The 15537-nt window shown below is 46.6% G+C and overlaps 2 protein-coding genes across 2 annotated transcripts; both read left to right on the top strand.

Annotated features, from left to right (window-relative positions):
- Nucleotides 1-1344: 1344 nt before the first annotated feature.
- LOC115945586 (uncharacterized) lies at nucleotides 1345-7216 on the top strand. The gene is made up of 10 exons (XM_034068412.1): nucleotides 1345-2136; nucleotides 2658-2701; nucleotides 3297-3516; nucleotides 3694-3866; nucleotides 4327-4424; nucleotides 4795-4981; nucleotides 5420-5601; nucleotides 5943-6129; nucleotides 6284-6506; nucleotides 7031-7216. Exons 1-10 carry the CDS (start codon nucleotides 1696-1698, stop codon nucleotides 7214-7216), a joined length of 1941 nt encoding a protein of 646 aa, XP_033924303.1. The 5' UTR covers nucleotides 1345-1695.
- A 60-nt stretch (nucleotides 7217-7276) lies between these two features.
- On the top strand, nucleotides 7277-14896 carry C12H1orf167 (chromosome 12 C1orf167 homolog). The gene is made up of 10 exons (XM_034068365.1): nucleotides 7277-7495; nucleotides 7873-8015; nucleotides 8816-9027; nucleotides 9737-9881; nucleotides 11387-11654; nucleotides 12198-12306; nucleotides 12545-12776; nucleotides 12880-13015; nucleotides 13718-13828; nucleotides 14533-14896. The coding sequence occupies exons 2-10, from the start codon at nucleotides 7894-7896 to the stop codon at nucleotides 14590-14592; spliced, it is 1395 nt and encodes a 464-aa protein (XP_033924256.1). The 5' UTR covers nucleotides 7277-7495; nucleotides 7873-7893; the 3' UTR covers nucleotides 14593-14896.
- The last annotated feature ends 641 nt before the right edge of the window (nucleotides 14897-15537 follow it).

Here is a 15537-nt window from a genome sequence, read left to right as displayed (position 1 = left end):
AAGATAATTCAGCCTTACTAGCAACAAGTTCTTTTTAAGGCTGCAGGCACATGTGTAATGCTGAAAGTCTTTGCTTTCCAGGTTGTCTGTTGCAAACTGTGTGTTCCCTTCAGGCATTCCTGCTCTGCTAGACATGATTGTCTGCTGAGAAACAGGAAGACAGTAGGGTCCATAATACTTTCAGAATTAAGCTGGTGAATTGGAGACAAGAAATTAATAAGGAAAGTACCCAAAGCCTTTGGCAAACTAGGCAAGATGTGATGAGAAATACACATGCTTCCTTGTTTGTATTTCTTCTTCTTTTTCTTCAGAGCAAAGCAACATTCAGAAGAAAGTGACTTGATCTGTATACAGGTACTACAGGTTGAATAGACATTTCTGATCACTGGCTTGATGCTGCTGCATTCAGTGTAACCCCCAGCCGGACAGCAGAACTGCGTACTGCACCTGTCAGCTGGGAAGAGAGATCCCAGTCTGAGACAGACTAATCCCTCCTGCCCTTCTTGGCCACTGCAGGACACTCCAGTCAGTTCTCCATTTCCTGCTTTCTGAAGCAGAATAATCTCCGCCATAGGCTGCAGCAGCACAGCTCTAAGTGTGTGGCTCATAGGATTCCCCATCTTGCTCTGTCACTGCTCCCAGCTGTGAATCTTCCTCAGAGACAGTCACACCTTGAGGCTTATAGTTTAGGAGAAGGAGTGAGAGTATTGACTTACCTCAACAACACCCTCAGGAAGCAAAGACAGCTGGCAACTGCTCCATACACACTGTTCACCATCACTGCTTAGAAGTAGGAACAAGAATAGTGACTATCCCGTGGAAAAACAACAGCATCAGCCTCCTGCTGCTTCTTGTATGGATTCTCTGGATCCTTTACTGGTCAGTGCACATTTATCATCTCGTACTGTAGATTCCCTTCTTAGGCAGGAATTACTAGTGTGTCCTGCCCCAAGGAGCTCAAGTGAAAGTGTGAATGCTTGTTGTAGTTCAGCCCTGACCCTGGGGGAGCTCGAGCTATCTGGTGTGGAGTCTCTTCAGACTCTTCTGCAGTCCTCACAGATTTCTGCTAGCTTGTACTGTGCAGTCCAGAGGCTTAAGCAAGAAAGTGCTTTGATGGGGATATGGGGCTCCCTTCCTCTGGAGCCCAGGTCTTCTCCAGGCAGTGGCAGTTTGTGCTTTGCTCCTGATGCTTCAGCTCCTGGTATCCTGAGTGCAGGAGAGCTAGCTGGAGTAAAGACCAGTGCCACTCAGGCAAGATTGAAATGGGGTGTTCCATTTGCTAAAGACTGGAGCCTTAATGCAGTGACAAGGGACTTCAGTCGTGCAGTCCCTGTCTCTGTATTTCACAGATATGAATGCATTGACTCAAACACATGGAGGACCAACATTTTGGGTGACATCCAGCCAGAAACCCTCACTTGTGGGGTGGGCTCTGGAGGGCTAGTGGATACAGCAGCACATTCCTCCTGCAATTGCTCCCCTTATTTCAGACACCAGTCCCAGGCAAAGCCAGCTCTTGAAACTGGTAGTTTTTATGTACACACAAGAAGTCATTCCCCTGAAAAGGTTCTTAAAGGAGAAGAGACATCTAATGGGGCATCCCCTTGTGCTGTATCTTGGAGGAGAGACCTCCCAGCCAATATCTATCCAAAGGGTCTGCAGGTGTCACTGGAGACAGATGTGGGGGAGGCTCAGATGAATGTTGATGTAGCCATGTATGGAACCCCAAGGGAAGTGCGTGTGAGAGTCACTCCTGGAGAGTTTAGACCAGTCCAGCAGCTTAGTACTAAATCTGTAAGAGTTAGCAACTCCAAGCCTCACGTTAAGTCCAGCAAAGAGTCAGGAGAGGTGTGTGACTCTAGATCACAAGCAGCCAGAATGGCTGTGGTGGGCAGCAGCCAGTCCAGCCCTTCCGTTACTCAGGTTGAAGAAGGCTTTGGTGATTATTCTGACATAGATTGTAGAAATGTGAGCAGAGAAAGAAGGAGAAACAAATACTCTCAGCAAAGGAGCTGGAGGAATTGGGAAGCTGATTCCAGTCTCGACCAGTCTGAAGAACCTTCTGTGGAGAGGACTGCCAAAGAACCACGGTGCTGTGAAGAAGGGAGCCAGACACGGGAAGCTGTGTCCAGAGAGGTGAGAGTGTACTTGGTGTGTAGTAGTAGCAACCCTGTTCACAGATACTACTTGTGCTCCATGCTAGAGGTACAGAGTTGAGGTACAACAGTGATGGGATGCTTGTCCTACCATTTTCTCTGGCACTGAATGGCTGGAATCTCCTCTTTTATGGTCATACTCTGTCTCAACATATGCATCTTTGTCTCACATGCTTCTTCCTAAAGACTAGATTAACTTGGTTGTTCTTGGGAATGTAAACACGTGTTTGTATCCCCTAGATCTAGGTGCAGAGGGAATTAAACTGTTTTTTACTCTGTGTGTAGCTGCATGGCCCTGAGATTCAGTTTTGTCATGCTTTTCCATGTCTGGAATACTTCACAGAGCAATGGTGGAGCAATGTCAAAGGCTTCTGACATAATACACTACCCTGAGGCAGCACTCTTCTGGTCTCCATCCAAAATGATTTGATGTTGTGGCAACAAACATTCTTCAACAGAGTAGTGTGAATAATCATGTGAATTATTACCTTTTGTCTGCAGGTCTCTGAGAACAGCTTCTGGTCATTGAAGGTGAATGAGCAAAGGTGAAAAGGCTTTTGTGTTTCTGTGTGAGTGTACTGGTAGTTAACAGGGGAGGAAAACTGCTGGGAAGTAGACAAGGAGCCATGCTTCTGGGATCATTTGGGTTTAGGACTTAACCTGCATTATTCTGCCATGGCTGGCTCCAGGGCTACATTAATCTCTTTTCAAAAGGTTATTATCTAGAGTGGAATATGCTAAAAAAAAATAATCTCTCTGTCTTTTAAATTCTGCCTTCTAAATTCAGCCTTGGTTGCTGCTGATACTTGCATGAATGAATGATGAAAAATGATACTTGTATGCTAGTGCTCAGTACAGCAAATTGCAGCATGCTCACTGCATAGTTAGAGAAGATTAAGAACGGGGTATATCTAGGAGATGGGATTCAAATCTGTGACCTGTGTATGTATGTGCGATTGCTGCCAATTTAGTAACAACGATATCGTAATCTGGGTGTGAGGCAGATGGGTTTTCACTCTTTAGAGAGATTGATTTGAAATACCTCTTTCCAGCTTGGTGGCTGAACTCTGATTGCCACCTCCTGGTTGTGTTTAACTTTCCTTTCTGTTAACTGGAGCTCACTTGTCTTTTCTCTTTAAGTTTCCAGCACTTACGTGACAGACAAATGCTAGCTAGGTGTTTCCAAGCCTGGAGAAGACACGTCCTCTGGAAAAGGGCTGCAGCCAGGCAGCTTTACAGCCAGCAATTGCTTCAGAAGGGCCTTGGTGCTTTGCAGAGGGATGTGTGCCAGAGGAGGATGCAGCTAGAGGTGGCCCAGCAGAGACATGCCTCAGCTCTGCTAGCTGTCAGCTTCCACAGGGTGAGGATGGGTTAGGGACAGTAAAGTGGTGCCATGAGTTTTCTGTTGTGTGGTCGGAGAAGGCAGAAATCCTATTTGGGTAGGGAGGAGGAAGGGGGTTACCCTGTGTGAAATTCAGTGACGTGGACCCCCATACTCTGCCTGCAGTTTGTTCTAATCATGTGGTTTCTCCTCCAGTGGAAGGAAGCTGTGGTGAAAGAGAGCAAGAAGCAAGCTCCACAGCCTGAGCTGTATTCTACCCATAGTTCATCAGTGGGGGGTTTTGGAGTAGGAAGATTAGCAACTATGACAACCTCAGCTGATCACCAGCTTATAGAAGGATACTCAGAGGAAGTTGAGCAGGCTTGTAGGTAAGCTGAGAGCATTCTCTTTCTGTTGTCTTGGGCAAGTGGAGGTTTACAAACACAGGGAGAAGTTTTTCTCATGTGGTGGCAAACTTGTTTCCAGGTCCTTGGATGTACTTGCTGCAAATAAGCACTGCAGAAATGAGTAACTTAGTTTTAAGAACTAAATAATCCTATTGCAGAGCTTCCATGCACTACTGTTTTCTGTCTGAGTGGCTGACAGAAAAACTCCTGTACTATTTATTGAGTACAGGCATAAATGAGGTTAGAGTGAGGCAATACTACAGTCTTTAGCAGGACAGTAGATGTGTTAAAAGAAAAACCTTTTGTTGTGCCTTCTGATTCTGAAGGCAGAGGAACAAATCCAGACGAAAAGAGAGAGCTACCCAAGGAGAAGGAAGGAATTGGGTTCTGTTCTGTGTCTTTTTGGACAGATGGATGTTAAAGCATCTTGTGACCCTTTCAGGGTGGAAGGAAAACTGTGGACACAGCTTCATCGTAGGCAGAGAGGAGATGCATTCTGCTTAGGAGCTCAGGCAATCAGAGATATGAGACGACTAGCTGGTAAGCACACATTCCATAGCCTTGGAACAGCTTGGAGGTAATCACTGCTTCACCATCTTTCTTGATTTGTGGCTAGTTGTAGCTTTGACCTGACTCTTTCAGAGCCTGATGCTCTGAAAGAGCATAGTGGGGCCAGTATCTGTGATGATGCGGGGTGGACCACTCCCTGTATCATGCACCTTTTGCCTTCTTCCTTGGATCAGCTGAGCTATTGATTCTGTTGCTACAGCGATGTGAGCCGTCTCCCTTAAGGGCCCTTTCTCAGACAGCTGGAGTTCAGCCAGGGGATGTTTGCTGTGTGACACTAACTTGTTTGAAGTCTTCTAAGTTATCTTTCTTCTTGTCAATCTCTTCGTGCCCTGCAACATAGTAGCTTTCAGACTGTGGCGCCTGCAGAAGGAGCTGCTGAGCAAAGAGGAAGCCAGGCTTTTGGAAGCCCGTGCTCTGCTAGAAAAGAAGCAGCTAAGAAACGTTTTCTGGCTGTGGCATTCCCGATGCTTGGAAAAGGAACAGATCTCAGCGCTGACAACTCGGATCCAAAGAAACTTGGTCTCTCAGTAAGTTGATGAGGGCTATTTTTCATGTGAAAGGTTTTTCACTGTGAAAGTCCAAGGAATGTCAGAGCCAACCCAGACAGTGTCATGGTGGTGTACTGTAAAGTACAAATTCTTTTGGTTTAGGAGTTAATAAAGGTAAAAGTAGGGATAGAAACATGAAAACGAACTACTGTGGCCAGAAACATTATGAGTTGCCCTCCTGTGCACTGCCAGAGCTTTTTGGTCTTGACCTTTGATGTCCTGGAAAACCAAACCCAAGAACACCCACTGTGCTGCTGTGCTCTGAGCATGACAGGGGCTTTTTAATGAAATAAACTAATAGAACCTCAGAAGATGACAGCTTCTGTCTGTCATTCCTGAACTAAACCCAGTCTCAGGAGGAGACACAAGTTTGAACACTTGTTTTATCATGTACTTTCATTTTTCCTTGGTATTCAGGTGCTTCTATGCATGGAAGGAGACTGTTGAACAGAAGGCACTTTACAGGTGCAACCTGGCCCATCTCAGAGCAGTGTCACTGAGGAAATACTTCCAGCAGTGGGTTCAGAGGCTGCAGGTCAGAGAAGGTGATAAGCAAGCAATGGCAAACTTCCTCCTCCTTCGATGGAGGCAGCATTATGGTGAGCAGCTTGAAATCCTGTGCAGAATCTAAGAGTTGGAGATGCTTGGGCTCCTTCCTCCTCTTCTTGCATGGTGAAAAACAGATGAAAACAGCCAAATAATAGAGAGGCTCAGATGATACATGATATTAGCAAACTAGAGTGGGCAGAGGATTAGTTATTCTGGATGTGTCTGGATATGTAGTGAAGCTACATGGATATTTGTTGTTCTGCTTTGTAAATGTAGCAGAAACTCTAAAACCTTGCTGAAAAGAAGCAGCTTGAAGGCTGAGCTGGGTTGAATTTCTCAGGCACGCCTTCTGACAAATGTTGTCTCTTGTCACTTTCTATAACTGGTTAAGGAGCAGTTATAAGCTCAGTAGCTGACAAGACTGTGACAAAGAGGGATGAAGATCAGCCACTGTGGACTGTAGAGAGATGGTTTCCAGAGGAAGCAGGCTGCTCTCTTGATGACTTCTGCCAAAAGGTGAAGCTCCAGAGAGTCTATCTGCTGTGGAAAGCAAGGCTGTGCGAGCATCACAGAGCTGAGTGAGTGAAGAGCAGCCAGTTCCTGGCACCCTGCCTTCATTAGTAGTGTCCATTTGACTTTCTGCTACCATCTGCCATTCATCATGTCTGTGCTAGTATCCCCCTCTGGTATCCCTTTTTAGTCACACAGCTGTCTCAATATGTTCTGTCTCAGTTCTTTCTCTCAGGCTTTGGAGCAGTGTAGACTCCAAAAAGCTCTGAAATTGTGGCACCAAAAGTGTCACATGCTGAAGACAATTGAACAAAGTCCTAGACACTCTCACAAGACTCTTTATGGAGAACCTCTTGCTGTGCTGTTTGCTGAGGACCTCTCAACATCATCTGGCTTTGACAGCAGTGCTTCAGCTACTCTGGCCTCTCAAAGCTCGCTGGAAAAGGTGAGGAGGTCTTGAGGATTTGGGGGGGGGGGGGGGGCAAAATTTCTGCTTCAACATGATGTTGTCATCAGCAAATTGTGCTTAGTATTTAGGCCTGAAGAGCACTGAGCCTGAGGTCCTCGAGTGTTAAGACAATCAAACTGTAAAGTCACTTCTGCCTGTGGCCTTCCTGGTTTAGTCCACATTTAGTGATGTGGGGAGGTTCTGAGCTAGGGAGGTTCTCTTGTGCACTTGCTGCTGTTTGTAGCTGCAAGGTGGAAGGGGTGAGGCACAAAGAGCCTCATCACTTGAGGAAGAGCATATGCCCATTTCTCCTTTTCTCAGTATAGAAATAGCTTTCCCATCACTTACATGTTTGCACTCTAGAGCTGTAATTGCTAGCCTGCAGTTCCTTTGGATGCATCCTGGATTTCCCTGAATCTTTGCCAAAAAGAGTAGTAAACGGCATGGTTGTAATTAATAACGGAGTGATTCCACTGCGAGGACACTTATCTCACAGCATGTTCTTCCCTCCATACCTGCAGGAATACAGCTTTAGTGACAGCAGCCAGCAGGGCTTCTCCTCTGTTCTGACTGTTGAGGATGTCACACACATACCCTATTACAGTTCTTTTCTGCAACCACACCAGTGTGCAGAGCTGCCAGCTGAACTGGGTGAGGAGCTGTGCTTGCAGACCTCCTTTCCTCCATGGAGTACTGGATCTGGGTGAGTTGGACATCCTTAGAACTAACTAACTGGAGTTGGAGATTAGTTGGGATGCTGGTAGCAGAGGTCCCTTGTTTGGTCTGGTTGAATTCTTTCCTTTTGGATAGTACCTCATGTCACCTTACACCGTCCTTTTGGATGCTTTATCCTATTCTTTCTTTCCCTTTTCCCCTGTCTCTTGTCTTGCGGAAGAAATTGGTTTTCAGGAGGTCAGTTCCAGACTTTGGCACTGCAGAGTCCAGATAATAACTTCCAGCTTCAAAACAGTCCTACATGGGAAGAGGTGAGGCTGAAAAGTGGTGTGATGCATGTGAATGTACAAGTGTTTTCTGCATAGCCCAGTTTTAGTGAAGAGCCTTTGGGTTTCGGTATCAGCATATGGAAGGTCTCACTGCTGTTCTGTATTTATTCTTCTCTCTCAGACAGAAGGTTTGGGAGATAGAGGCATTTCTCAGGGTAGCCCTTCCCTACCATTTTCCAGCTGAGCTGGGGATCTGCCAGGTGTCAAGGATTTAAAAGGGATATGTTAGACACTCATGTTAGCAACAGGGAATTGGGCAATCATAGAAGTCACAGCCACAAGGGGAAGGGGCTGAGCTGAATGGATTAACTGTATTACACTGGCAGTTCTAGGCCTTTTTGTACTTTTCTGTGTTACAGGACTGCAGTTCTGACAAGGAGATGAAGAGTTTCTGCCACCGAGCAGAGACATGGTTGCTTCAGAGGTACTTCATTGTCTGGTCAGCTCGGACTCAGCAACTTGTGAAGGCTCAGCAGCACTGCAGGCTCACTCAGGTGTCCCGGTAGGTGTTGTGCTTTCCAGGAGTTGCCTAAAATTGTCTGGTTTGAGAGCTCTACATGTTCTTTTAAGAAAATTCTTCCTCTAGCTATCTTCTTCATTAGGGACTGTAGAGACAGGACAAGGGGTAACGGGTTCAAACTTAAACAGGGGAAGTTTTGATTGGATATAAGGAAGAAATTCTTTACTGTTAGGATGGTGAGGCACTGGAATGGGTTGCCCAAGGAAGTTGTGAATGCTCCATCCCTGGCAGTGTTCAAGGCCAGGTTGGACAGGGCCTTGGGTGCCATGGTTTAGTGTGAGGTGTCCCTGCCCATGTCAGGGGGGTTGGAATTGGATGAGCTTAAGGTCCTTTCCACCCTAACTATTCTATGATTGTATTCTATGGTTCTTCTGTCTTCAGGGGGAGTTTTGCAGCCCATTATTGGTTTTTTTCCTGCTTCAAAATTATTATATCTGAACACAGTCATTTCTGCTTTGAAGGGATGCCTCATGAATTAGAGCAAGCCCAGCACTGCTGATAAAAAGCCCTTGTAACTTTCTATCCACTGAACTGGCCTTGCTCTGTATTCATGTGGAGGTTGAAGAGCACAACAGGCTTGGCACAGCCAGGACAGAACACCTTACTCCCAACAGCTTGCCCTGTTCATTGTTTCCCCTCCCATTCAATGGGGAAAGGATGTTACTAGATCAGACATATTTCCTAGATGGCCTCGTGTATGTTTATGGTTAAAATTTCAGTTACAAGGCTGTGAATCTGTGAGCTGTTCCTACATTTGATGCATTGACCTTTGTCTTTCTCAGAGCCTTTCTCAGCTGGCACCACTGGACCATGGAAAATAAGGACCGCAAAGCAGCAGCAGCAGCTCTAAAACATGAAGTTCATTGCTGCCAGATGGCTTTCAGCCTCTGGAAGAAGAGACTGGTGCAGAAAGTGGAGGCTGACCGGAGATTCAGGTGTCACATTCACCAGATGACTGCTGATGCTCTGTGGCGTTGGCATTCCTGCTGGCAAAGTGAGTTAACCAGCGGCACATGTGTCTGTGGGAGAGGAATGCTGCAGGAATGGTTTGGAGGGAGAAAAGTCCTACTTCTGGTTGTAACTCTGCACTACTCTGGAATGACAATACTAGTTCAGGGGTCAGTGAGTGCCTGTGTCACTGCCTTCTTGTGGTTATAAGCAGGACACATGCTCTGCTGTTTTGCACTGCTTTGTGCTAGGGAAGATGCTCCTTTGGCAGCTGATTGGAAAAAGGGTAGATTTTGCTTTACCTGCAGTACCAAAGGAGTGTTCAAGCAGTGCATTTTAGCAGCTGGGGAGTTAAATGGAGTTCACATGCAGCATTCTGAGCCTGAACATGTCTCCTTAGAGCCAAGAGTTGGGCTTTGTTTTGATGGGAGCTGGATCTGTCTTTTGAGGCTGCTTAACAGTCCTAATCCTGTCCCTTGTACTTTCAGTGCTGACATTGTAAGTACTTACATGCAGGGAAGGGACACTCCCAGTTTTTGATGGAAAAGTGCCTTCCAGGTGAGAGTGGAAGTGATTTGTGATCCCTGGCTTGGGGAAGGACAGGGAAAAAAAAAGAAGGTGTGACTGCATTGCAGAAAAAAAACCCCTATAAACTGAAAAGTCTAAGAGAAAAGTCTGGTTCTATTTGGTGTTTGCTCTTTGTGCTGGAAAGAAAACCACTGGGCTCAGCTCAGCAGCCTCGTGTTCTCTCACAGGGAAGCGTACTGTGAGAGAGCTGCAGCAGCAATGGACTCAGCACAGCTGTCAGGAGAAGAAGAGGTTGGTCCTGCAGACATGGTATTGCCAAATGAGGAAGCAGAAATATGCTGCTTTGTTCAGGGAACATCTTCTCCTGCACAGGTTTGTTTCCTGCCCTGAAAGCATTAGTGAGGGAAGCTTCTGAGTGAACAGCTGTTTATATAGCAGAGAATCCAGTGTATTCAAACTAGAGCTTGAGTTAGGTGAAACTGTTGTATATTTTGGAAGCTTATGTTATCTTGCAGATGCTGAAACCACGAGAATTTAATATGAAGAGAAAGGTGTCTGCTGCCTATCATTAAGAACATCTTTTCTCTCTCAGCTGTTGTTCTGTAGCTGTCTCATTGAAATGTGTTTTCTGTGTGGTTTATGTTGTGTGAGGCTACTCTCTGCCTGAAACACAGTGAAGTGTCCAGCTGCAGTGGACAAGGAATAGTTCAGGTGGTTCTATTTGAGAGACAGAACAAATAAGATTCTTTATGCCAGGGATTAATTTAAGGCATGAGAAGTGCAGGTTTAGCCCTAGCAAATTGCCTTTTGAATTGCAGGTTTAGGAAAGAGGAAAGAGCAACTAAAATCCCTGTAAAACCTTAGTGGCTGTGATACTTCGACTCTGCACACACCTCATCCAACTGCATTTTCTTCTGCAAATCAATCTGTGAGGTGGCACCCTAGTGGGAATTGTGTTTGAGAGCAGTCCTTAATGTCCCTCCTTCCTGTAGAGTGTGTCTCTACCATTAATCTTCCTCCTTTGATGAGAGAGCGCTTCTAATTTCTCACCTGGATATGGTACAGCCTGAGCCCTGTCTCTTCTGAGGGGGGCATTTTTCATGCTAGGATAACCTGCAATAGATTCTCTTGATCTTCAGCAAAGCTCTGCCAGGCAGAGGATATTTACCTCTGCCCTATGGTGCAGTGGGATGATTTGCATAATGAAAGTCCAAGTGGAACAAGGAACCAAAAGGATAAGCTAGGAGTTTAAAGCAGATTTGCTTCTGGGGTTGCAGAGGAAGACTGCATCAGCCTCCAAGATATAGAGAGATTATCGTGGGTGCAGATTTACAGTGCAGTTAATAGTAACTCCTGTAGACACCAGTATTTTTGGAATAAAATTGTCTCCATACAGATTCTGGTTGTACATCTCATGTATGCAGGTTTGTGACATCCAATAAAAACTTAAAATCTGAATCTTGATAACAAGATTCAGTGCCTGGTTCTGCATTTAAGACTCAAGGAGTCTGTTGGGTTCCATGCTGAAGGAGATTTTAGCTGTTTTATTCTCATCCCATAAGAAAAAAAGCCTTCCTCAGGCATCATCCTAAAGGTCAGCTGCTGGCATGGGTTCAAATGAAAGACTAATCTAATTCCTTTCTTTTTCTGAGGCACTGGGAAAAGTAAGTAACATGGAGAAAGATACATAAATGTTGATTGCAGAAGGAGTAATAGGAGCAGACTTTTTCTTGTTGAATGCTCTTTTGGTTGCTTTGACCACTTACATTTGACACTGCAGGCTTGGGAGAGAAGGTAGAATTTGGTCTAGAGGCTCTTTAGTGCTGACATATGACTTCAGGCATCTGCCACTTTTCTGTGCTTGTATTGTTTTTCAGATGCTTGGTTGCCTGGGCCCATGTCACTGCTTGTAGACTGAGGGAGCACGAAGCCCTCTCTTGTTTCAGAAGGGTCAGAGAGCACCGTGTCCTGGCTGTCAGCTTTACTGAGTGGAGGGTGAAATTCTTGAGAGCTGAACAGCGGGTACTGGGACAGAGAAAGCACAAGTGGCAGGAAACCTCTCAGGGCAAAGCCTATCACCGCTGGCGACTGGCCTCAAGAGGACGGCAAGCTCTGCACCTAGGATCTGTGGCTACAGTAAAACAAGTAAGAAAAGATGAAGGTCCCTATGAGATAGTTGCTCTTCACTGCCTGTTCTTTCAGTGAGTCACTAGGCACTGAGATAGAGTGACAAGGTTGACCTGTGGTGACTGCTTAGACCCTGCCTTGAAATTCTTTCCAGACTGTGAGCAACTTCATCACCATAATCTGGCACTGATTGCAGCCACCATCTGGAGCACAGCAATAAGGGATGGCGACATTTTGACCACAGAGACAAGAGCACTCCTTCCTCTCTGCTCAAAGATAAGATGGGATAATCACTATCCCTGCAGAGCAGAGCGAGCTGTCAGAGTTGCAGCTTCTTTCAAAGGGCTCACAGCTAGCAAACCACAAAGAGGTCGATTGATTTGGAAGGGCTGAGTCATTCCTGCTGGGATCTCATCTGTGCCTTTTCCAGCTTGGGGTCTAGCACATTAAATGACCTTCAGGGATATGAATATAAGTGTATCTCTAAGGCTAGTTTGTGTGTGTGCTGTCTGTGTGCATTGTGTTTAGCCTTGGCTGCAGCTCCATTCTTTGTGTTTGCAGGCCTGCAACTACTGGACAAAAGCAGCTGCCTTTTCCCAGTGTTCACGGCAATGCAGTACCCTGATAGGTGCTAGGAAGAGCAAGAAGATGTCTCTGTCTTGGTCCATGAGTAAGAAGATTCCCCCTCCTCTCTTACTTTCATGGGGAGTGTGAGTGAGCACAGGAATGTTTGCCAGCCAGATTACTGGGATTGCTCTGTGGTGGAATAGGTGCTCATGGCAGTCAAACTCTGACTGTGGGTGGCTTCTGTGTTCAGGAGCCAAAGGACCAAGGGCTCATGGCAGCTCTGATCGCTCCGTCTCTGTCTCTGTGGTTAGCTTCTCTGTGATTCCTCTTTTCTTTCCTAGAAAGCAGAAGAGACAAGGAGAAGAGTTCAGCACCTGTTGCCCCTCTTGGGCTTTTTCCCAGTGCCATTCACCGCTGGCTGGTGATGTACAGAAACCAAAACAGAGCTGAAAGGCTGCTGCTCCCTCACTTGGTAGAGAGACCTAGTGTGATAGGACCCTCTTCTACGCTTGCAAGGATCCAGGAGAACAAAGCAGAGGTGGACTTGGAGAAGTGGGATTGGAAGTGGCTTGGGTAAGTGAAGGCACTAGGCTCCCTCTTCGTGCTGCCATCAGGGAAGGACTCCCTTTGTAGGGCAGTTGGGCTCATGAAGCTTATTTTCCCCTTGTGCCTATAGGAGGAAGTATCTGAGGAGGTGGCATCACACAGTGGTGCTTCACAGGTGGCAGCATAATAGGAGACTGCGTTGTCTGGCAGGGGCATGGCACCAGTGGAAAGAAGCCAGCAGGGTGGTGATGTTGGCTCAAGTATTGGTGAGTGGCTCTGCTACCAGGGTGGCAGTGATGGGTATTACTGGGCAAGCCTGTGCTGCCTGCAGCCTTGCATACATCCTGGGAGATGAGACCTGCAGATTTAACAAGTACAGGTGAACACCAGAAATCCTGTGGCTACTTTTTCTGTCTTTCTCTTTGAAACATCAGCATGGCAGACTGGCATATCCATGTATTGTGCTTTGCCTCATCTTACAGATGGGAAACTGAGACAGGATGATTTGTATAGATTATCTGTAGCCTGTGCAACAAGTTCACAGCAAGTAGTATAATCTTTATCCTCATCTGTGTTCCTGATACATCCCTCCAGTGTCCACAGCCTACTGAGGGCTGACATTTGTCTTCCCCTTCTTCTCAGGCCCATGCCATCTATGAAACAGGTCCATGTTCTGGCTGCGAATTAGCTGTGTGGGATATGCTTTGTCCCACCCATGGGACAAGATGATGCACATACAGCAACCACTGGTGGGGCATTGTCCTCTCCCCAGGGACTTAATAACCACAATACTTGTAGGAGGCAGTAGTTCAGGAAGAGCTTTGTTTGTAGTCAGCTTTGTTCCTTACCAATGCAAAGTCATTCAAGAGGGATCTGGGAAAGCAACTGGAAGCAAGGTAGGACCAGAGGGATGTGAGGAAGTTTGCCTGCACAGCCCAGTTAATCTGTGCACTGCCTCTTCCTGCCAGGATGAGCAGCGGCTGATAGAAAAGGCCTGGAGAGTGTGGAGACGACGACATCTGCAAAGCTGTGTGGTGCAGAACTTCTTGGAGGAGGAAGCCAGGAGCCTCCTATCACAGGTAAGCATTTATGACTGCTTTAATTCTGTGGATCTCAGTGGACAAAGAGGCACCCCCAAAGAGACTGCTGTTCCCTCTATCTCAGTGCACTAATCACTTGCTTAGGGGGAAGTTGAGTACATCAAGGACTGGGACTTGCCTGTGACAAAGGGAAATAGCTTCCAGCTTTATGTGAGTTCATCTTTGGGTGTTTTTCAAAGCTTTGTGTCAGCAGTCAATCTCCCTGATGGGTGCCCCTTTCCTCACTGTTATCAGCGATGTTAATCCAGTAATCCCCTGCCTCTCAAGAGCCCACTCAGGCAAGAAACAGATTCGCATTGGTGCAGGAGAACTGTGCTGACTCGCACCCAGGGGCAGACAAATTGCTATGAATTTGAGTAAGGAGGCAAAGCCTTAGAGCTCAAAACCCTGGTTTGCTCCTCTGCCTGCCTCCCAAAGATCCATGCAGGATTAGGCTCTCTTTTAACAAGAGGAGAGCAGACACTGAAATTAAAGGGCAGAGAGGGCATTGGTCTTCCTTTTCTCACATTGATTTGTGTTCTGCACTTCACTTACTGGTTACAGAAACATAGAGCCTTCCCCTGGTTCCCCTGAGTGAATGGTGAGGCAATTGGCAAAGCTATTGCTAGAGGAAAAGGTACTGTGAGGGTGGCTGTAATCCCCCAAGGGTAACCTTGGTATTTGATTTGTCCACTTTATTTAAGGCCTTTGGAAGGTGGCGCCAGCTAACAGCATTCCAGCTCCAGGACAAAGGAGGCTGCTGAATGGTGGGGCCTGCCTGCAGCTGCTGCTCACTTGAGGACACGTGGAGGATACAGCTGGCTGTCACAACAAAGAGCTGCTTCTGCACAAGCAAGAAGCCAACGCTCTGCTCACGGGGTAAAAGGAGCACTGCAGTTCAGAAGCATGATAGCCAAAGGACAACCAGGAAGAGATGGTACCTATGAAAGGTCCTCTTTAAAGGACTTCATATCCTACCTCCCTAGAGGCACAAATGGAGAAGTTATTCCCCCTTTGTTGTGAGGCTGCATTCCCCTCTCCTCTGGACCCTCATTTTGCTGGAGTTGATTAAAGGTCAAAAACCACCTTACAGGCTCTCCCTTTACTCCATGTTGTTTTTGCTGGACAGGAGTTTAGTGTCATGCAGGGGAGTAAGCAAATACATCAGTCTTAGAGATGAGCAGGACTCTGCCCGTGCAAATGCTACATCCTGTTGATTTCGAAGCCTGGATTGTCTCTGGTAGGTGCAAACTCAGGTCTTTATTTTTAGATTTGACTCTTCCCCTGGGGGGGGATTCCCACATGGCTCCCACCTCCTCCCCCTGTCTGGGTCCATCAGCTCTTCATTAAGCCTTTCAGTGGGTGGCCAACCTCTTGACTGCTTCCTGCTGGTTCCTTTCTGTGCTGAATAGGCTGGGGATGAAGAAACCTGCTGGGAACAGCTGAGCACCAAAAGCTTTGCTGAGGCAAGACAGGCGTGTCTGACCCTCCACCTTCCCATTACTTGCTTCTGTGATTGATGCCCTGTAATTACCCTGGATATATGAGCCTGGTCTCAGACAGCTGTAATGAGAGGGTCTGAAGAATCTGGAAAAGGCTTTTCTTCCTTGCTTGTTTGAAAGAGATGCTCACAGCATGGTAGGGATCTCAAAATCCCACTGGGAGCTGCCCCTAGGCCTTGTTTTCCTACCCTGTGGTAGCTTTGCAGG

Source organism: Melopsittacus undulatus, chromosome 12 (genome assembly GCF_012275295.1).
Source record: "Melopsittacus undulatus isolate bMelUnd1 chromosome 12, bMelUnd1.mat.Z, whole genome shotgun sequence".
Lineage (NCBI taxonomy): Eukaryota > Metazoa > Chordata > Aves > Psittaciformes > Psittaculidae > Melopsittacus > Melopsittacus undulatus.
Note: the sequence above shows the minus strand (reverse complement) of the source record. Positions and strands in the feature narration are given on the sequence as shown.